General features: G+C 38.9%; 1 protein-coding gene across 1 annotated transcript in view; it reads right to left on the bottom strand.

The window, feature by feature from the left end:
• Positions 1–23,970, bottom strand: part of CMTM8 (CKLF like MARVEL transmembrane domain containing 8) — a 34,506-nt gene that overhangs the window by 3,579 nt on the left and 6,957 nt on the right. Inside the window, exon 2 of the mRNA XM_062496576.1 lies at positions 3,111–3,284. Coding sequence (XP_062352560.1) covers positions 3,111–3,284 — 174 coding nt within the window. The remainder of the gene's footprint in view (positions 1–3,110; positions 3,285–23,970) is intronic.

The raw sequence follows: 23,970 nt of genomic DNA, 5'->3' as shown, positions 1-23,970 counted from the left end.
CAAAGGAAGAGAGAACAGATGTCTAAGAAGATGAAAGAGAAAAATGTATGAGGGTTTTTTTTTAAAGTACATGATTTTTAAAGCTTTGTCCTTTACTTTCTCACTACTTGGTCATGGAAGTTTCTTCTTATTAAAAAAAAAAAAAAATCCCCTCAAACTCCACTCTTCTACTTGTCTAAGGCATACAAATTTGGTGCCATGTTTAAGTGAAATGCCTGTGACATGCTTTGCATCTAGTTACAATTGCAGGAACTGGTAACCCAATATAGACCTGGTCCTCATGTTGTACATAATCAGCTCCCTCCAGCTTCTGAGTTTTGCACTCAGTGTCACACAAACACAACCTTTAACTTTGTTGCTCTAGTTGTCTAGATGTTGCCATACTGGTGCAGCTCCAACTTACTAATTCACACCATGTGACCCAGTGGATGCTAAGAATTTATGCCAATTTCCCACAATGTAATTCACTTTTCACCAACTTTGTCAAAATCTAAAAAAAAAAAAGCTGCAACTCAAGAAGTTCAGAAGGAACAGTGGAAAATATCCACTTACCCTTCCACAGGGAACTGGGCTGGGCAGTGTCTCAGCACTCAGATGGAATCCAAGGTTTGCACTTAAGATTTGATCACACACTTACAAATGAGTGGGGGCTCATCTCACCTATATCAGTTTGTCTAATAAAAGGTACTATCTCTATCCACAGATGTCATCCCTTGTTTTATCTGGGCATTACAGCAAGAAAATATCAAACTGTCAGTTTTAGGATGTGATGCCAACAATTGGCAGGTTCAGGTGAATTTCTGTAAAGCACTTATTTAGAAACTCCTGATTTGATTACCTAGAATACTCATTTTTATTTTCAGATTTCACATTCCAAAAAGACTCAATTACCCTGGAAATCTACAAATCCCTGCAATATCTTGTCATGTAGAAAAGAAAAAAGCACATAATTTCTGAGAAGTGCTGCTCTGGGAAATAACACTGTTGGGGAAGAATGGAATGCAGTGCAAACTGATTGGGCCTTTACTGCCAATATATTACTCAAACCAAATGGTTCATGCTAAATTACCATCTGCTTCTTAAATTCAAATTCACCAGATTTTAAAAGCTTCCATTGATTGTTTTAGCAAAAAAACTTGCACTATGAAGGAGAGTCAGTTTTGAAGCACGTCTTTTGGGTTAATTTGCAGTAAAAGTAACTGCATCTTAAGCAATTTGGTAATGTGCTTAACCTGCAAAAAGTGAATTTATGACAGAGAGGTCCAGATGTAATTTTGGATACTGCATATAACAGGAACAGTTTGAGCTAACTGTTACCTAAGGAGGCAGAGCAATAACTGGCAGATATTGAAACTCAGGATTCTTCAGAGAATAGGGTAAAGGTGGGTGTAAACTCACACAAAAAGGTGTGTGTCATGCTCTTTCCAAAAATGAGTTTAAAAGCACCTCTCTGAAAAAAGACTCAGTGCTCCTCTTGGCCATACAGGAGCAGCAGAGGACCAATTCAAGGGCTGTTCCCAAAAGCTCTTTTAATATCTTAGGGCAAAACAAGCTGTAATGCAAGCATCTTTTATTTATTTTGTATTTATTTTCTCTTTATATGACCCTTTTATATAAAAGGAGACTACTTTTGGACTTAACACTTATGTACATCCACAATGTATTTGGAAGTCAGAGCAAGAAATACACTCGATATGAAATGGAAACAAATCAAATATTCCAGTTTGTCTGCCACATAGATCATGGGCAACTCATTTATGTACAGTTGTCTCATAATAGCATTCAACTGATGAAAGAAGGGCAAAGACCAAAGCTTTATTCAAATGGATGCTTTCGTCCTGAATGTACTTTACTTACATGTAATGCAATGGGGGAAAAAAAACAACCCCACACCTTTAAATGTACCCAGACACATTACTGCTGTAATTGAAATAATCCAACATTTCTATAGCAGTGTTACAGCCTTAATGGTAATTGCTGGCTATGAAACTTGAAAATAGAGAAGCTATCTGAACATAATCCTGGTTGTTCTTATTAGTAATTGCTATAGCTGGCTATTTATTGCAGCAGCAAATGGGAACACTAAAAGAGAAGAGTATTCTAGTATTCAATTTTAGTCACATATACAATATAGCTGATAACAAGCTGTTAGCACCACAGAAGTCAAGCACATTTCATCATAAAAATAACAGAATTCTAGTCAATAATATTTAGCTGTTTGAAAAAAACAAAAAAACCCAGTATCTTGCTGTAACCAACAAGTGCGAAAATAAAATTTTAGTGATTCTTAGATGGATCACAAATAGCCAGTTGGCTGAAATGACAATGACTTTTAGGATCTACTACCCTGAAGACCAGCCTGTTATGCAAATGAGATAAAAATATACTGTTGGGAGTTAGAGCTGGCCAGGTTTGCTCAAACCATAAAAGCTGGACCTGCATTTTAAGTGCCTGTGAAATTTTTCTGTAATTACAGTAGCTGTTTATCTGATTTGCTTTAACTCTTGAGCTCAAAGAAAAGGATTACATGGTACATATTTTACATATATACAATTTTCAGCACCATTTTCACAGTAGAAGTATGGATTGTCAGAGTGTTGCTACCTCTGAACTATCCTGGCTTTAACTTTAGCAGAGGAAGAGTCATATTTTAAGAGCCCAAGTGCTGCTTCTAATGCATGATGTTGATTCCAGTAGGGATTTCTGCTGTTTAAGCCATATAGCCAGACCTGTTAGCTCAGAGACAGCAACAGACTCATTCTTCATGGGATGTAACCACTACAGAAAGAAAAAGAGGTCACTGTGCATAAGTATCAGTCACACATTAGAAAAAGAGGTCACTGTGCGTAAGTATCAGTCACACACACATTAAAAATCAAGTCACTACATCAACTGCTGAACAAAATGGTGAAACATCATAGAAAAAGTGTTTTGAAAGTGGCTGGGTAGTATGAAAATTAAACACTGCAGGTATGCAGCCACACAGTAATTAGGGAAAAATCTGGAAAGAGTACAAGTAGAGTTGGTTAAATATATACATAGAATGCACCAATATTTTATTGTTTTCAAAACCCAGCAAACCTGAAAGAACAAAGAATGAGTATATTTACCACCATGGTCCATGGCACCTGAGGGATCCTGGTGTAGGTCATTGTCATGTAGATGATCAGAAAGAAGACGGTGAGAACCCAGTAAAACACAGCTACAAACATCACCCAGCCAAAGGCTGGATATAGAAAGTATTCTGTTCCAGCAATCAGGGTCCACACCAGCAGCCCCAATACCTGCAAAAGTTAGGGAGAAGAAGTAGAACAGTTACACAGTTCTAGACCTCATACACTAGTTTGAGGTCAAGGATCTCAAGGTCAAGGAGCCACTGCTGTTCACATGAACCATTCAATGACCTGAATTGGGATGCTTCACTGGCAAAACACCTGTCTAACAAAAAAGAACATATAAAACTGGTTTTACTGTGGCAGGGTGTCACAAAGGGAAAGGCATCTTATCTGTTGATTTAGCTCAACCTTTAACTACTTTGGAGCCATACCTGCAGTGGCTTTACAGATAGCTACCAAAATGATTGATTATTGTAGCTTACTTGCTGATGTGCATAAAGGCAAATACTGCTGTTTAGAAACAACAGCCTGTGAAAGATCACTGGGATCTTCAGGTTCTATCTGCCACAGTCACAGGTAACTTACCAGCTGGAGTCAAGCTCAGAATGGTCCACACCTGCTCTGTGGATTGGCAGGCACCACAGACACAGAACAACTCCTAGACTTACTATAAAAGCTTGCGGTAAAATATCAACATCACTACAACATAGAACTGTAATGTGAGAAGAGGAGGTCAGATTGGGAATGTCATTATATTCCACAGTTCTTAAAACATCTCCCAAGTGACTTGGCCTTAAGTAGTAGACAAGGACTCACACTCAAGCAAAGTTCTTAAGCACACTAGTCCAGGGGAAAAACCTCCCTCCTGATGTGGCAATCTGTTCAGATCTAAGACATGAAGAAATAGGTGAACCAGAGGTTTTAACATACTCTCTCCAGTTTTCTCCACTGTTAGGTGGTCTCCAGTGCATTAAAAGGAACGAGGAACAAGGCAAAAAAAATGCCAAGTCATATGCCACAGGAAAAAAAAGTTGTGTGTTTTGCAAGTTGTCCAGCAATTAGAAAAATCTTAACCATAAAAAGAAAATTATATTCTATACCTTAAACAAACAAACAAAGAATCAAAGCCCACCCCACACATTTTCAGACAGACATGGGAACTAAAATTCCTATATTTGCAACAAGGCTTATTCCTTTCTGCTATCTAGTGAAATTGCCTAGCAGTAAGAAATTGAAGGATTATAAAATTAAAGCAAATAGCAATACATTTAACACATAACAGCCATGGCTGGACAGTCTAAAGAACTTTCCACCCCAATATTCTATCTCCAGCTAGTACCAGACATCTGAGGAAATACATTAAAGAGTAGACCATGCAACAGTAATGTTTCCTTGGACTACCTTCCCCAGTTTTCAGGAATGTGCAGAGAAGGGACTTCCTGAGCTCGTGGTGACATCTTTGTAATCAGCAGACCCTGACAGGAGACGATAGTTTTGCTACAGCTTCATTTGCACAGCTGATCCTATTTCCATGCAAGCTGCTGGCTGTGGTCACATTTACTTCTCTTTTGCAGAGCTGAACATATATATAATGTGTAGAGATTCACCATTCACGTTTACAAGACAAAACTATACTGTTAAAGAAAAGTTTATTGAAATTGGTCCTCCTACCACCTGGAATCTGTTTATTTTGTCTTCAGTTCATCCTCCAAATTGCCACACAAACTTAATTCAGCACTCTACCATGTACTGACAGTAGATTCAATGTATATTATTTGTACACTCATCTACATCTGCATCATGCATACAAAAAAAGCACAGTACAAATGTCTGTTTTGTGGTCTGTTTGGAGTTTTCTTTCTCTCTTAACAGAGAAAGTGTATGGTCTGTTTAAGAGCATTTTCCCCCCACCGTTTTCACCAATCCACCAATTTCTCTTCAACAGGAAGCTCTAGAACTGGCTCGGGGATAAAAATTCCTGCCTTTCACAGCATACCAGGGGAGGGCAGCATTGCCTCGTAAGAACTGTTCAAACAGTGTTAAGTGGATCCTTTAAAACACACAATTTACAATGCAAAGTTATCGGTTCAGCAATGCTTCATAGTTCATTTTAATTTTACTTCCAACAACATTTTACTAATAGTAGCAATTCAGTTAATAGCACCTCAAATTGCATGAACTACCCTCAATCAGATAAAAAACAACTCGATTTTAGTGTAACAAGTGTTTTAAGGCTAAACAATTTTGATAGGCTGTTTAGCTAACATAAGACAATTTTCTTAGGATGCGAAGTTGTTTTTCATTACATCCATCCACTTTAATTCACATTTAAATTTATCATCCAGAAATTATACTGATAAACAATTGATCTTGTGCTTGATAAATAATTATTAAAGGCAGATTTGTCCTAGATCTGAGTATCTTATAAAATACCAAGAAGAGAAATTTCAAAGGTAAGAAAAAGAAGTTAAGCATCATTAAATACTCTGCTTATATGTGTTGGGTTTTGGAACACTTTTAAATACAGATCTTTCATGAAATACACAAGCCTATGAAAAATTTTTACTACTAAATGCAATAAGATTGATAAGGATACCTCAGCTTATATAATGGATTATTCTTATTCGAAAGAGCAAAATCTGCACAAGCAGAAAATTATTAAAATTAAAAAGGAAAATTCTGAGGTTACATGAGACAATCTTATATTATCACACGCTAAAGCTAGCAAGATTTTTCCTAGAGCATGAGGATTCATGCTGGGCCCTGTTTTTTCCAGTAGTATTCTAACCTGGAGTTACCATCCCACTTCAAGATCATTTTAATAATTAGGTGGCTGTACACCTCTCATGTACTCCAAAGAGTTAATTCTAATCCATGTTTTTAGCTAGCTTGTATCAATGGCAGAACAACTCACCCAGGCAATTGAGATGCACCACAGATATTACAGATTTATATTCTTAACTGGTTCCTGCATCGTAACTTTGATGGGTTGCATATTAGAGCACATTTGACATTTTCAGCTAGTTCTAGATACTCTTACAGCATATTACTGCAGCTGACAGGCTAAAATAATATTTCAGATTTCTTGATTAGACCTGAAAAGGTCAGATCAGCTCATGGTCAACAATTCACTCAGTGTAGTTAAATGATATGGCAAATGGTTTCACTGCATATGTAAACATACACAATAAATTGATTTAAAGTTCACATTGGCCATCAACATCTGCAAAATACCTCAGGAGCCAAAGGAATACAGACATCTAGACAAGCCTTCCATGATTAGCCTGTATTCTCAGCATGTTAAATACTGAGATTGCTTCTACAGTGTTAAATGCCCGTCTCCTAATTTTCTGACTGTCCCTTACATGACAGGTTTGCTGTTCAACAGATCAGTACAAACTGGGTGACACTCCTGCATCTGCTGGAGCTGAGAATGCCACTTCTCTCACTGGTTTGGCATCACACCTCCCCACCGGGAAAAACTGGACGACATTCAAATGTCATCTCAATGAACATCCAGTGTACAGAATCTGGCAAGTGACTGATAGGTCAGCAATACTGGAAAGCCAAGATCAGCAACAGCTGGGAGTGCCTGCAGTAATTCAGTGAGCACAGACAGTGCTCAGAAGGTGCACAGCCACCTTCACTGCTCCAGTCAGCTCAAAGGCAAGGGAGAAAGCTCCGCCCAGGGACTGGGAACCGTCTGTATCTCATTAGGACCAGCTAGGCTGGAGTGTATTAGTAACAGCCAAATATTTGATTTCAATTTACAAGCAAGTCAGAATATGCTTAATTAGAATTACAGGAACATACTACTATGCTGGAAAAAATGAGCCCAAGAAAGGGAAAAGGATCAAGAAGGTCCAAGAAAATAATGCATGTGGTAATGGATGGGAAGAGATGCTGGGTCCTAAGACTTTGCTCCACCAACAAGGTCCAGTTTTTCAAGTCAGACGGGAATAGGGATTTCAGTGCAGGATAGAGGCAAGCAGTTTTCTGTTGTTTATGGCAGATCCTGATTTTAACTCAGACATTTTATTCTGTGGCCATTTGGCTGCTGCTTGATCAGGTACCTCCATTCCTAGAACACATTAACATGTCAAATACACTAATGCATACTTCAGCACTTGGCAAATACCATAAAAAGGAAGTAACTTGCTAGCAAAGCCCAACATTATTGAGTGTGCAGGCTTAAAATTAGATGCTTAATTGCATATTCAAACCATTAAATAAATGCCATAACTCTTCTGCAGTGTTGAGAACTTCAAAAGTATCAGATTTTTTAGTCACTTAAAAAAATAAAAAAAAGGGCTTTGTTGTAAGTATACGAGACACATCTTGTCTCATGTCACAAATCAGCAGGTATAAAAGCAGGTGTGAGCTTGAATCTGTGTATCCAGTTTTGCTTTTTAAAGTAGCTTAAGCGCTGCATAAGAAAAATTTTACTTGCAGCCTGCATTTAAAAATGCTACGATGTAACAACTCCTCTCCAGTGATGCCAGGGTTTGGAATTCTGCAGCTTTTCTCCTGAGTGGTTAATTCAGCAACACGGTTAAAAATGTGTATAGATCCTTTCCACAATAAAAGAAGTCTCATTGTAGCAGAACTGACAGGAAGAAAAACCCGTGGCTCATCTACTGAAAAAAAAAAAAAAATGGCATGTTTGCCAGAAGCTTTTTCTATCCTTTATCCAAGAGATGCTTCCTGCGACCATAAGCACTGCAGGATTTATATGGAGTTGCTACTGGCACAGATGAAAAGGATGGCAGATGGATATGAGAAGAGCTGTGCATTTGCAGCACGAATTGCCTCCTGTATGCAAAGCCACCTAAACATGGACACTATCCAGCAAGGAGAAAGCAAGACATCATGCCTGTTCTTCCTAGCAAAGGAGATTTATGACTGGAAGACAGAGAGACCATTCAAAATTATTGCACATCATTATTTCACCACTAAATCACAAGTTAGGAGCTACCTTAGCAGCAGCACAAGCAGTCTGACAATGGCTCAACCTCCATCCTTTTCTCCCTTGGCTACATTTCAGGGTGGTGGTGCGGGTGTGCTTTTTAAGGAGGGGGGAAAAAGAAAAAAGTAAGAAAAAGAGAATTAAGAGAATTCTCACACTACTGTTCCTGCAAAACATGTCCAGGACAGTCAGTCATAGGAACAGGCAGATTTAATTGCATTATTTGCAGCTGTTTTTATTTTACAGATTTATTGATTTTTTGAAGATTATTTACAGATACAGAATAACTTAAAAAAAATGTTTTTCCAGCTCAGGCTAAATTGAGTAAATGTTTTCACTGCACTTGAAGGTATCTTTAAATCAGAATTTTTGTGCTCTCATACATCGTCCATGAAGTAACATACAGCAATTCTGCCTTTCTGCCTTCTGCCACTAGAGTGAGCACAATCATTGCTTTTTTCTTTAGGAAAGGGGCACTTTGCCCAGCAGTAACATGAGGGCAATTTCTATACAATGCAACCCCTGCAAATTGAAAAGACACACTCAAAATAAGTAAGACATATATATACGGGGGGGGTGGGGGGAGGTGGGGTATGTGTGTATATATATATTTATATGTATTTATATATACACAAGTCTTTCACAAGGGTAATTCCAAGTTTGAGTGTCTTCACAAAGCTAATTTAACAGGTTCACTTCCATACCACGTACAACAGCAACATCAACTGTAGGTTTATCCACAAACTAGTCAAAAGAAGAACACTTGATGTATTTCACTTTAAAAATAAAGTACAAGAAAAAATAAGGTGAAAGCCTGCTGGATAAATCAAACATCAATCCAGACTAAAATACAAAATATAAGAATCTTGTTTCTGCTGCAGTCAGAGAAAAGGTGATGAGCATGTTTTTAAATGGAAAGATTTAAATTTAAAATATTTCTATTAACACTGATTAAAGATGCAAAGATGATGAAATTCAAAAATGCTTTTCAGGTCTAGTTTTTAGAGATACAAGAACCTCACTTAACTGTCTTTGAAATTTCAAGGGCCATGTGAATGTGCTCTGCAATAATCTAATCAATACATTGCCTTACCCTACTGCTTCTCTTTCGCAGTCTCAAACATGTTTTTTTTAAACACCAAATGTTACAGTGAGTTGACATCATCCACTCACTACTGTCCCCTCCTCATTAGATTTTTCAGGGCTTTGCCTTGCTAGGAAAAAAAAAAATCCACAGTGCTTGCCAAGGCACACCAGTGGTCACAGTGGACATACCAATTTTATAATTTGCACAGTACAACCCTTAGCATCAAACTTAAGCAGCAGCTACAGGTCTCAAGTCTCTCCTGTCTTTGAAAGCACTTCTGCCTAATTAAAGTCCAAAATTCAGTCTATTCTACTTCCCCAGAATTTCTAAAAATTGTCTGAATATCCGTTTAATTACTTTCAAGCAACAAGTCCCAGTGTTGAATCTTCCCACCAGTCTTCAAAATGTTTGTCATGCTCTTGGCTCTGTGGCAGCACCAGAACACACCCCTCACTACAGGTTAAATGGGCTTGAAATAATGGCAGTACTGACCATCTCTTCAGAGAACCACCCCCACCCCAGAGTTGTTGTTTAGGATAGATTTCCTAAGAAAGAAGACTGTTGGAAGCAGCACATGCCAAAATATGTCCTGGAAGTGTGTCTTCATCTAAGACTGAACTCTCTTAATCCAGAGTTTAGTCCAAATCCTATGACATGTCAGAAAACCTCCTGACCCAGGACTGAAATGGGTCAAAGCCTTCTGGCAGACACCTCATTCAATAGGGAACACACCTATTCCGGAATGAGACTTCAGACAAAGCCCTTCAAGAGCTGACAGACCTCTGCTGCCTTTCCCACAGCTCCACAAAGCAGGGAAGTCCTCCCACACCTACCCCAAACCCCCCAGAAAGAGTCCAGGAGCACCTCTGCCTAAAAAACTGTGGACCAGACCTCCTCATGTGTGAGCCAGTAAACAAAGTCTAGTCCTGGCGTTCAGATCGCAATGCTCATTATCCAGACCAGCCATGCAGTGAGGATGCACTGAATTGGCCACACCATGTGTAAATAAGGGTATCAGCTTGCACTTCCAAAAGGAGTCACACTGGGACGCAGAGCCAGAACTTAGGAGCACCCAAGAAACTCTGGAGTCTCATTGGAAAGAGTGGAGAGAGGAAGGTCTGCAACTGAGAAATATTTTTTTCTGATCAGAATGGGCACTGCCCAGGCATAAGACAACAGCACCTGGGCAAAATGCAGCAGCACACCCAATTTCATGTCTCCTTAGTAATCTACCACCTACTGAGAAGGTGTAAATCATAAAGGTACTCCTTCTCTACTGCAGTCCACGCATCAGGAGTCTTCTGTGATACAGTTCTCCAGCTCACTGTATCTGGCATTCCAGAAAAAGAACTCAGGGGTGGGAGTCAGTAAGGAAATTGTGCTGTCCATGCCAGCAGCGTATTACAGGTTGCTTCACCTGAGAAATATGCATGGAATGTGTGAGACCAGAGCTGACACCAGTAACACAGTAAATTTAAGGAGGTAGCTTACATTAAAAAAGCAAGAGATGTTTTCTGGAAAACACAGACATACCACATTAAAATTATGAAATCACTACAACAGATTTCCTACAGTTTCTCAGGAAGTTCTATTAATAAGTAGAGGCAGAGTAGTGGATATTCAGAAGGAAAATAAGAAATAAAGAGTTTGTTCAGGTTATAAATTTTATTCATGTCATCAAAAATGTTACAATGGAAGATTAGAAACTCTTAGGAAAAATATAAAAGTAATAAAAACCTCTACCAAAGAGAAAATATCAGAGTGCTTTATAAATCAATGGTGTACCCAGACATTGGGTATGTTCTGCTCATTCCTCCCTTCCACTGACAAAATGATTCAGTTGGATTATTCAAGGCTCAGACAACAGCTCCTACAATAAAAGAAAGTTAAAGCTGGAAAAAAAAAAGAAAAAGATCCAATTTTCTGCTGAAGACTGAGGGAGGATATGACAGAAGTCTGCAGAATGTCAGGTGGCATAAAGAGGGGAGCTAGGAGTAGATTTGGACTTGTGACACAAGAAGCATCCTGCTAAATTATCACACAAAAATATGAAAAGCAACCAGAATGAAATGGTCTTTAAAAGCAAAACAGAAAGAAGAAAAAAACCCACAAAACATAACCAAGTCGTATGAGAATGCCATGGGAAACATCATACACTCTCCGGGTCAGCCCTGTCTCTATGTATTATATACATACATGTCAGGATAGTCAGCAATTTTCGGCACTGGAAATCCTAAATGTGCAGTTTGCTAGAAGTTAGAAAACCATAACAGAGAAGAAAAGCTTGCAGTACATGCTCATTCTTACACTCCTCTCTAAGTTTTCAGTATCAGTGACTATTAGAGACTGAACTAAACAGACCACTGACCAGATCCATTACTTCTGGTTTTAACTTGCCTTCCTTTTCTGCAAAAAAACCTGGCAACCAAGGACTGGAAGATGTAAAAGTGTTAATAGAATAGGGTGAGATGATTACATGCCACATCAATATATCATTTGTTTCTAAAGTAGAATTACAAGAAACAATCTCAAGCATCTCTGAAGAATCTGGTTTGAATTACATCATCATGAAATTTATCTTCTCAGTAGAGTGGAGGTTGATCATTAACAGGCCATTAAAATGTGTACAAAGCATAAAGATTGGTCCTTGTCCCAGGGCACTTTCCACATTAAATGCTCTGGAGTTTGAAGGCTGCATTCAGGAGCCCAGCACTGCTTATCCATGCCTGTAAATTCTGACTCAGTCTTGTGTTTTGCCTGGGGATCTGTGCACACAGTCATTCATATAGGTTACTGTACACTATGCATACATTAACTTGGTGTCACAGTGCTACAGTCACAGTGCTAGTGTCATTTCATCTACAAAGAGGCAGCAGAAGACAGCCTTGTCTGTGCCCATCATGTTCTATAGTCTGAAAGAAGTACCTTGATGCAGAATACAGCGAGATGGGCAGCCAGGACAAAGATCTGCAAGCTCAGAGCTGCTGCAGCTGACTGGGACCACACTGGTTACTGCTATCAGTGGCTCCATCAGGGCCACAGTGTAATGTGACAATAAAGAGGGGTGGTACAAAACGCTACTGGGAGACAAGCAGCCTGGCCTAAGCAGCACTTACTCACCTCTCTGGAAGGGCACTTGGTGACACAGTGCAAAGCAATGACCTCCACAGTGCTCAATCTCTAAAGGTCGACAAGTGCATCTAAACACCAAGGAGAGGAGACTGCCTGGCCTCTTATCTAACAATCCCGAGGGATGCTACTGAAAGGAATGCTGCTGCCACTCCCTCTTCCTTCCACTCCAGCAAGGCCTGGCCATGGCAGGGGTTTCTCCCACCACCTAGAATTTCCTAGAGAGAAACACTGTGATATTGTGTACAAATGCTTGTTGATTCCAAATTCACTGCTTCCTCCCAGCCCTGCCAGGAAATTGTGAAGGGGTACTGCAACAGCAGACACTGCAGTATTATGGAGCTGGGAATTACTCACTGGAATTGCTGCTACATTTTGCCCTTCAGCAGCAGATAAAGGAGAAATGTAAAGTAATAGCACATTAGAATCAAATACAAAATAATCTGCCTTTTCAGTTACTTTCTGAGAAAAATTTTCATTTAACCACGCCTCAAGTATGAATTTTAAAGCAGACAATTACAAAACAAAATAGTCATACAGAGATACACAAGGCATAGGATATGTATTTCTTTGTTTCCTAGTGGCTGCTTTTGTGCAGCCTCTGGAAGTGATGGCTTTTGTGAGGAAAAACTTTATGATTCAGTACAAACACCTTCAGATTCAAAAGTAGCAATTCCATATTCCTTCCTTCTCAATTTTTCCTTCTCAAACACCTGCCTATAAATCAAGATTGGTGAAACTACAAGGCTGAATGATTTTTTATTTAACATTCAAATATTAATACATTTTGGACTTCTGAGCAGAAGCTGATTTCTTTGAGAATTAACACTCAAGTTAGTCCTCTAAAAAGTCCTGTCCCCATACAAGCAGTAGAGAAATAAAAATAAGTCCTATGTGACCCACATGAGATGCAGGGGCAATTTAATGAGTTAATTTGTGAAGAGAACTATCATCACACTCATGTAGTGCCATATGATTTAATTAATTTATATTTCCTATCTTCATACTGTAAAATTTTGTAGATTGGAGAGCCCACATTAGTCAGGAACATCAGCTACTTGGTGGAAGGACTTAAAAGAGCTTGCAGTGCTTCTTTGAGACAAATTAAATTAAAAAAAAATAAAGGAAAACTACATTGGCTGGCTTTTTTGAATTCTTGTTCTGAGACATGGAACTGAGACATGGACAAAGGAAGAAGCTTCCTCATACTCACCAAGAATGTCAGCTGATGATGAATTTCACACCTCTTCTCAAGACAGAGGACTTCCAGAGTGCAGCTGCAGTTTAATTCTGGGATAGGGTTGCCCCCTTCCAGCTCAGGAGCTTGGGTGGGGTAGACAAAAAGCTTAACATATCCCTTTTCCTTTACACAAATGCAGTGACTGGCTCTCAAACACATGAGAGCTTTCCTGAGAAGGACCACAGGCTTTCAAGCCAAGTACTAGAGGCGTATTTCTGGAGGTGATGATCACAGTACACTCCTTGAGTTCTGAATACTATTTCTCCTTTATAAAGCACTTATACAAATTAAATGTGCAGGCTTTACCTGCTGTGTTCACTGAATACAATGTTTGTTTCTTAAACTTGAGAAGTCCACTGTGAGGAAATTATTGTCCTGGTACAGAAAAACTGGAAAAAAAATGAAGTAATCTCTGTCTGTAATCTCATTTTACTTTTTCTTTTTTTTTTCCTATTACTACAACTACTACTGTTTCTTAATAGAGCACGATGGCAGGAAGGATTTGTTTCGTTTTTTTTTTTTTATCTAATAAAATCACATACATGAAAAGTCTTCCTCAACCTTGATATTGCCTCTTCTATTGACATACAAACTCTTCATTTGAAAAAAGCTTTGCAACACTCTAACTTCCTTCCTCCCATCTTCCCTGAAGGGATATAGTTCCTAAGAGTAGAAAAATAAAAGCTTCTCAATAAATGGCAATGATTTTGTAAGTTACTTTTAACGTTTGGTGCATGTGTGCACCAAACACACCCACACCAACACACCACACACCCACAAAAAAAAATAAAAAATTTTGCCATCATTTGTACATTAATAAAGTGAACTATTTTAAAAAGAGAATTACTAACAATGGTTACTCATGAATTATGACTGATTATTTATGCAGTTCACTTTGTTTAAATGGTGTCTACATTCTTCAAGAGAACAATGCTGTATACAGCTGCTTTATTAATAATGTCACTGGCTCTTTGTTGCTATTTTTACATCTCCATCTTCCTCTTAGGCCATGTAAATAGAGATGCCTATAATTAGTGGGCACGCAGCATTGTTTCACAAGTCTTAGCTGCTACATTAAAATAGGAAGCTTATTACTTCTTTGGGAATAACTTTTATTTTGCCCTGTAGTTAAGATACAAAGTCATAAAGCCAGATATGATGAAATGGAAAATTCAAAGGGAGCATCTGCTATAAAAAGCTATTGCTGCATTCTTCATCCATTTAAACAGGAGGAGACCCTCAACTGCTTATTCAAAAAAACCTTTAGATTGAAAGTATCTTTTAATTTCCACAGCTGAAAACCACAAAAATTGATTTTGTATAATACAGAATTTTTTCTTGCTGTGAGACAGAATCTTCTAGTCATCAAAAGTTGAAACAATTCCCCTTGCCTAACAAACAGAGGAGAAAATAAGATGTTAAAGAGATAAGAAGTCTGCATTTAGATCTGTGTTGTCTGCCTATTTAGAGATTTATTGTATCTCTTGAATACTTCTATATTAAGTCCCAGGTATAATAATCTAACCCTAGGACTATGAATCACATTTTTAGGTAAAAAGTAAGAATTTTATGAAGACTGATCCACATGTTGTAGAAGCAACTCAATGAAAAATCGTTTTCCTTCTCTGGCAAAATTGCTTTCTTTCCCGAGTACACTATGCAATAACAACACAGAACTGCATGCCTATAAATATTTAAAACTTGCATATGCTGTTCTGGAGGCATTTGTGCTCGAAGACTTCACTGTCAGAAAGGACCATTCTGGCCATGTTGCCAATGGCATAAAGATTTCAACTTACAACATGCTTTTTGGAAAGAGATGACACCTTGGCACAGACGTTGCAATGATAAAATTCATCTTGTCTCTAAAAAAAGCTGCTGTAATGTCTACTGCTTTCATTGGTGAAAAATCCCAGCCCCACCTCACATCTGATTTTTTCTGAAGTCAGTTTCAAGTCATGTCCTTTTCCAAAATGTTCACCTGTCACCAATATATCAAAGACAACTTTGAACTAAGAGCCATATTCAAAATTATTGACAAGACACGACTGAACAAGAGATAATCACAAATACTAGCATTGCTTCTGTCAACAAGCTACATTGGGTTCTTTAATTGTGCTTTATCTTTATTCTTTTTGTGGTAGTAGTAGAAAGGGTTGACTTTGAAGAAATCAAGAACAAATCCAGAATTAAGTTTTCAACAGAGGCCTCTTTAAGTCTTGTTACCGCTGTCACTTTGCAGAGGTGTTTAGGGGTACTAAAGATACTTTAGGATGAAGAATTACATGCAAGTGAAAATATTAATGCCAAATGGAAAAAAAAAAAAATTGGCCAAACGAGTAAAACAACTCTACACATCAGTAATGCTTTTAGAGAACACCATTTTCTCAAGCTCCATAGCTATATTTTCAAGGTTCTGAAGAAAAAAGTCCACAAGCCTGAAGGACTTCCCACAGCCTGTCTGCTCTCCATAATAAATACTCGAGCAATGCAGCATAAAAGAACAAAGTAAAAAGGTCTGTGGGATACCTGACACTCGAAATTCAAATTACCAAAGTCATAAATTAAGTATACATGCCTGTGTGTGAGGCAGGGTATAATGTTCTCCAACTGCTTCAATGGGCCTTACATAAACAAAGAACAGAACAACTGGTGACAAATGTCAGCTTTCTATGGCAATGAAAAAAAGTCTCCAATCATGGAAAAAAAACAAAACCCTCAATCCATTGGCTTATCCAGATTTAAATATGTGAGCAGAAATTATTTAATGTCCCTCAGATGCTTGCTCTGCTGTTGTGCCAGAGGCTGCTGCACTGCAAGGGTGACTGCAGACAAAGCTGCTCCTCAATTACTGCACTCTAATGCTCCGTGTATTTGAGGTAAACAAATCATTGGTTTGTGGTATCACCATAGGCTGGAATGTGGACTGCAGCGAACAGCAAGGCATGGAGACCTTGTCAGCTATCTGCATTTATGAGCTACCTGCCCAAAACCAGGAACTTCTGAGCTTGCCTTGCGTATTGTGCATAAACACAGAAATGCCAAGAGCTGCTGCTCTCACCGCATTCACTCATGCTTCACTTCCCCACAATACAGCTGCTACATTTTGTGTTTGAGTTTTTAAGAATTTTTGATTCCATTTCTCCTCTAAATCTGATTTCCCAATACAGCTCTCAGATGTCAGAATGGCTACGAACTACAGGGTTTACTATGGATTAGTCAATCTCACATGCCTGAAAGTGTTTAGAGCAATTAAACCTTTTAGTGGAAAGGTATTTCCCACATATTCTCCTTCCAGCTGCTCTGTCAGCAGGGCAGCTTCCTATGGGAGACAAGCATGTTGTTGGACTGAAAGCTGGTACAACCCCCAAAACTATCTAGCAAAGTGTGCCCACAGTCCTAGCCCAGGCTAGAACTTGGTTCTAAATTTCAGGGAAATCTCAGCACGACATCAAACTACTGGACTGAGAAAGCACTGCTTGCTCTCCATGCCATCCAACCTCCACCCATCCCCTGCACTACTGAGGCTAGGTGAGCAGAGCAGGACACCAGCTCTGTCTCAGGGCACAGTTTCATGCACAGACTAAGTTCTGAGAAGGGAGGACAAGGCTCCCACAGCAACAATCACTGGATGATGAGAAAGGCAGATAGATGGAGGGCAGTCTCCTTGTCAGACTCCACCACCAAACAGTTTACCAGTCAACCACCTCTGCTGTGCTCAGGTCACAGCTCCTCACAGCTTGAACTGTGACTGGGTCAGCTGCTGGGTCAGTGCAGGCAGCTCAAAGTACCAATATCTAAAAACGCAGTCAATGGCTTTGTCAAAGGCTGTCTGCATCTGAGCTGGGATTAATGAGCAGCAAGTGATGCAGCACACACACCAAGGTTATGAGGAGGAGAGCTCTAGACAAGGTAGAAACAGCCAAGTTGCTGAGGGGTTACAGGCAGAGTGAGGGTGTGCTCTGCACTTGCTTTGGGGGAAAAATGTATCTTTGACTGCATTGACAAGCTTTGACAAGCTTTTTGAATAAAAGTCTCCAGATCACTATGCAACTTTACAGCTTTTCCTTCCCACCCAAATAGTTCTGTAAAAACCCAAGCCTTCTCCTGTAGTGCTGTTTATATTATAGCATCCCAATATAAACAATCAAGTAAATTATATTTACTAGCTAACTTCCACACCTTTTCCCCTTTCTATTTCCTCAGATTGGGATCACAGCTTTCTTCTGCTCAATATTTTCTTCCCTAGAATGACAATAGTGCAGATACAATAAAGAGGTGTTACCAGCCTTTTGTTCAAGTGCTCTTTGTTGAGTATTTCAGCTATTTACTGCCCTCTCAGGAGTTCCTGCTTTCCCACTGAGGGGGAAGGGAAAGCCTGTATAATGACATGGCAGCTTTTTGTTCAAAAAGTCTGTATGCAGTCAGAGGCACTTAGCACATTTTCCCTGCAAAGCCTGATATTACTAGATTCAAATCAAAAAGGGAGAAATCCTAGAATAACTTAAAAAATATATACAAATATATATAAAGTAGTACTAATAAAGTAGTACTTTGCAAATACCCCTTCATTCAACCTATGAATTATTGCTATATCAAAATGCCCACATACATACACACACACTGAAAACTCAGCCCACTATGATGAAAGGTCCACAAACACAGAGGCATAAAGTGTAATTTTCTACTGCCAACAATATTACAGGTCTTAGCACATAACACCAAGAAACCAAAAAGGAATTAGGGCATTGAAAGACATCAGAAGCTGGGAGCTTTGCTAGTTCACACAACGGGAAAAGGAAGAACACAACACACATTTGTCTTTGATACAGGAAAAGGCATATATCATTTGATAATCCAGTGATAAGGCAGGGCAGCTACGGGACAAACCCATTTGTTGTATTGAATAAACACATTTAGACTGATACTTGTGATGCTGAGCTCTTTTGATACATAGGGTTTAATAGAATCACGATATGGATGTAAAAAAATTAACAGTGTTCTGTTACAAAATAAGGTATCTCCTGGTACTCTGGGATACGTGACTATAGGCAGCTTTGAAGAAAAACATAAATTAGACAACTAATAAATGGGTTATAAAAGAGCATGTCCAAGCAATGGATCTGAACAGCTTCCACTTTCATCATCTATCAGCTAGATGTTCAAGCCAAAGAAACTGTGCACAAGAAACAGATAGTATGACAGGGCTTTTAGGAATTTTTGGGGTAATTTTGGCACCAAGTGAGTTATCTGTGCCTTTTATTTTCCCAAAGTCAATTTTAGCACAACAGGTCAGCACAAAAATGGTAAAAGCTGTTAATTAAGCACCTCCTAATCTGAACCTAATTTGACAGTGAGTGCTCCACACAGGGGTATTGGAGAGGAAAGGTCTTAAGGGAGGCGATATCATTCATCAGACTAATCCGTGGCCCTGGCAGAAGAAAGCAGTTGGGAAAATTTCTGGGCATGCCCTTTTCTTCAGCGCTGAACGGAAACAACACCAGAGCCGCCCTTTACCAAACGCTAACAAGTGGATAGGAAACGACTCTCGGGAAGGAGCTGCTGGTCCTTAGGAGTCTGACAAACAATGCCAGCGCTGATTAGAGCACACAGACTTCACGGAAGGTTGGCTTTCACGTTCTTCTGATTTCGTGTGCAGATACATTGGGATGGCTGAAGTCAATGGGAAATTCACAACGGGTTTTAATAGCATCAAGAACTGATTCATTATAACCTTCTCTTCATAACAGTATTGTTTGTGTACATTAGGTCTTAATCTGATTTTGTTCCTATCAGCTCATCCGGACTGCATTAGTACCAGTTCTCAGGGTCATCTTGCTTGTGTACATTGTCCATGTAATCTGTAAATCTACAGAAACAGCAATCAACTCAAGTCAAAATTAAGCGTTCTTTTAAAATTCACTTCTCCACCATTTTTTTAAACTGAAAACTAAATTGAAGAGGCATTTTGAAATGAAGCTCAGTTTTTAGAGTGAAAATTACTTCACACATAGTACAGGGTGGGCTGGGTTTTTCTGGGGGGAGAGGGATTTTTTGTTTGGTTTGTGTTCCCCCCTCCCCCCCCCCCCCAAGACTAGCATTCCACTGTACAGTTTAATAAGAAAGTGAAAATTAGATGTAACCAAGCTTAGAGAATTCCTTCTTATTTAGCACCGTGTACTCAGTTTAATTTTAACTTGAGCTGGTAAAACACTTTACAAGAGACCCCATCTCACCTTTAACACATTATCTTGACTTGCTTACTTCAGGCAAACATTTGTTAGATAGTTGTCTGTTACCGTATAAAGAGAATGTCAAGTTCTTTGTACAAGTGTCTGGTCACGTATCATGATTGCCAAAGTCTAGGAAGAAATCCAGTTCGAAAAAACTGCTTGGAAACCCTCATTCTCCTGGCTAGGACTCCTACCAATTTTGCTGAGAAGTTAAACAGAAAATCCTTTCAATATACCAAATGGAACAATGAAGTTTTATCTAGTAACATACAAGCTATTTATCACTGTTTCACTCATGGCAATTTTCATCATTAAATTGCCATCTCTTCAAGTAGGTCAATGCTTTGCTCTAGCACACTGCCTTTTAACGTTAAGTCCCAGCAATACAGGAATTTACTCAAAAGAGTACTTTTTGAGTCTTTACTCAAGAGTAAAATAAGGATTGTGGGCTTCCAAAACTAAATATAGTAGTTTCCCAATGACAACTGTCTTTCTGTCAAGTATGCATTTTATTTGGCATCCAAGCTCATTCCCATGCATTAGGAGAAATAAGAACACCAATTAATGTATTGATTCATACTGTGGTATATCTTAGTAACAGCATGGGGAAGGGGAAATATTTTCAGTTTGGAGGTCAACTGGCAATCTACAATAACTGTTGTGACTGTATTGCACAGTTCAATGAACATGGCTTATGCATATAGACAGTCTTTGAAGCATCAATCAGAAATTCCAACAGAGATCCTGCTTTTCCATGTATCCTGAATCTCTTATGTTGTAGATCTTTTCAGCCTTTTTCATCTTTCACTGAGATCACCACAAGATTGTGGTTGATCTCAAAAAATCCAGCCCTGTCCAGCCTGTTTTATGCCTTTTGCTTTAAAAAAGTTGCATTCTGGATGAATGCAAGAACTAAATAGGTCATAGTATTCACCAACAACCTCCTAAATCACTGTATCACTATCAGTATTTCTAATACTGTTCTAAAACACTATGGTATTTTTCACAGTTTTGTCCACCTACAGCTTTTTGAAACCATTAAAGATGGATGTCTCATACTGAGCAGAGCCCATTCTTTCAGTTGCCCAACACCTCCTCTCTTAAAACAACATTTTGTCAAATTCTTAGTGTAGGAGCTGCATTGTCTATGTCAATTTTCTCTGTCAAGCCTGAAGAAGAGCAGATGTAAATCATGCAAAGCAGGCCTTTGGCAAGTTGCCCTGAGGTGCTGGACAAGAGAGCTTAAAGAAATGAGGTGGGGTGACAACAAAAACCAAACTCACCACAGAAGAGAGAGGGAAAATTAGGACTTGGGACAGAGGCAGAGGGGTGGACGAGAGAGAGACAAACATGTTGAAATACTTGCAGCTAAGTATGCAACACTTCCAGAAATGAGTTCTTCACACATCTTAATTCTATCCTTGGTTAAGTATACATTATGGCATAGTCTATAATTTTCTGACCACATACTTTCCCCTTCTCCACAGCTTCACCTGCATGCAGCAACAGAATGGAAAGCCTCCTTCAGAACTAATGCCTTCCCTTATTTTGCTTTCTGCCTGTTTACTTGCACAGCCTGCAGAACTGCAACTCAGAGCTTTGCATCTCCTTGGGCTGTTGAAAAACACTGTGTTATCTGTATTGTCCCACAAGTCAATCAATAAACTATTAAACACATCTTTGTGGGATAGAGTAGTATGCTATCCCAATTTTAGACAGTTCACTAAAATTAGGGTCAAAAGCCAATTCTTGCCAAATTTCTGGAGAACTCTTTTCCCATGGCGTTTATTATGGCACTGCATTTTGCATCTTTAGAACACAGAGCTCCTACTGACTTTCAGACACATCTGAGAATAATTGTTTTTTTCTGCAACTCAGACCCAAAGCTGGAGACTCAGAAAAAAAGGGGTAGAGTGAACACAATGAAATGTAGGGCTTACTTGCCTTGTCTAGCATCCCATAGGAACATTGTGGTGCAAGCAGAAGATAAAAATCAAATTTTCCAAGGAAGCAATTAGCCAGGAGACCATCCTCTCCCTTTGAAAAATCCCTTTCCTTACTCACAACATGACTTCCTCCAATGCTGTGTGCACAATATCCCAGTCATGCCTAGAAAAGCTCTTCTATGCAACAACCATGACAGAAGTTTCTTGATAAAAAAATCATGGTCAAGCAGGTTTTGACTGGATTCCAGTACTTGCACACAATTCAATATGAAGCCAACACTGCCAGGGTGAAACTAATTTTGATGCTTCTTAATTTCCAATGCTTCTTAATAACATAATAATGTTTTAAAATTGTTTTTTAAGTGTCTATACACATGCAAGCTCTTCGAAACAGCACATGGGCTTCCTGATAGCAAGGTACATCACAGTTTACAAATTAAACTACAACCAAATCAGCACAAATGCTGTCATTTTTCAGTCTTTTTTTTCCCCACTAAGGATTGAATTATAGTACCACTCTGCCCAGTATGCATCATAGTAATATTCTGAGCCTATAAAGGACAATAGTGCATTTGTTTATACTTTCCAAATCACAGTAGTAATAACAGGCATCCACCACAGACTCACCTCCTCACCTGATCCTTGTCAGTCTGCCCTACAGTGGCTATCTCTGGCTGGGCACAACCAAAGCTGATGTTATCAGTTGAAGTGTCATTTTAAAGACACATTGTAGAGGTTTTCCTTCTGTTAGAGGCCTTTTTGTTTTAATCTCTTCCCCTGTCCCCCAGTGCTGAATTCCTGCCTGCAACACTCTGTCTCTATTTTTAAGTTTCACCTACTAGTTCCTCATACTTGTCTCAAAACTGTGCTGCCTCATTCAGCTATTACCTGTCATAGGAGCTGAAGCCTTTGGAATACCATTATTGTTGAATGCAGAGAACATATGCTAAAATACATATTAAAGGGACAGACACAAAAAAAAAAAAAAGAAAGGAAAATAGAAGAAAAAAAAGGGAGCTTATTAGCAGCTGCACAACTTCAAGGCTAAATAAATGGATCTGTGGAAAAGCAATGTCACCTTGAATATATTTAAATTCAGGCCTGAACACAGCAGCCACATTTAAAGCTGATGATACAAACCGTTCTTGTTTTTGAGTATGAAGCAGAGGTTCTTGACAGATTTCCTTTCAAGTTGTGCACATGAGGCTACTAGTTAAACACAAGAAGTGATTACCAGAGTATGATCAGAGAGGCTGCTTTCCCCATGTGGCCTCTTTCCAGGGTCCTGCTTGGGGTATTCTCAATTTATTCTTCATAACTAGATTATGATAAATCCAGAGACAGACACCTTACTGATTATTTACCATGCCTACTTACTTTGTCTCAAAACCTGATTTTAGCACATCTTAAATCAGACCAGAACCATTGTGGCTGCAAAAACTACCTGGGCAGACTGCATGCCCCTAACAGTACCAATTTGTTGAAACTGGCTTTGTTTTGCTCTAAATATCTTTCTCTCAGCAAACCTGTGGTTGCATTAGTGTCATCTGCACACCCATACCTTGCAAAAAGGGTCAGTGTAAACACTCAATATTGTGCTCTAGCTTGGCAAAAATGCAGTCACACCCAGGACTGATCCAAGCCTGTGCAGTGAAGAGGTCTGGCAAAGCCTGGATACTGTATTAATGTGTGTAGAGTCAAAAGCTCAGCCTCTTTAAGTTCATTAACATAAGCCTAACACCAAACTTCCCTTGGACCAATCCCCAGGTGCCACTGAAAGCAGTGACTTGATTCTTTCCTTACTCAGTCCCTCCTTCACTGGAGTTTTAAGAGCTTTATATCTGATCTGCCCCTTTCAGAGGCAGGTGAATTAGTGCCAGCAGCTTCCATGGGGAACTGGCTCAGGCCACAGGAACAGAACCACCTTGTCAAAGGCCTGATGGATGCTAAAAGCTATTTGCTGTTTGACCCTAGGAAAAAAAAAGGGCTAGGTCCTCTCTGCAAGGACACACTTTCTGCTGTTTTTCTGGAATTCCAAGGGGGAAAAGTGCAGAAATATCACACAATACAATGTGTGTTTTATCCAAAATAAAATGAAGCTAAAACCTATTATATATATATATATATATATATATATATATATATATATATATATATATGTATATATACACATACATATGTATGTGTATATATATATGTATATATACACATACATATGTATGTGTTTATATGCATGTGTATATATATACACAC

Source organism: Cinclus cinclus, chromosome 1, assembly GCF_963662255.1.
Source record: "Cinclus cinclus chromosome 1, bCinCin1.1, whole genome shotgun sequence".
NCBI lineage: Eukaryota > Metazoa > Chordata > Aves > Passeriformes > Cinclidae > Cinclus > Cinclus cinclus.
This window is presented reverse-complemented; position numbering and strand designations above follow the sequence as displayed.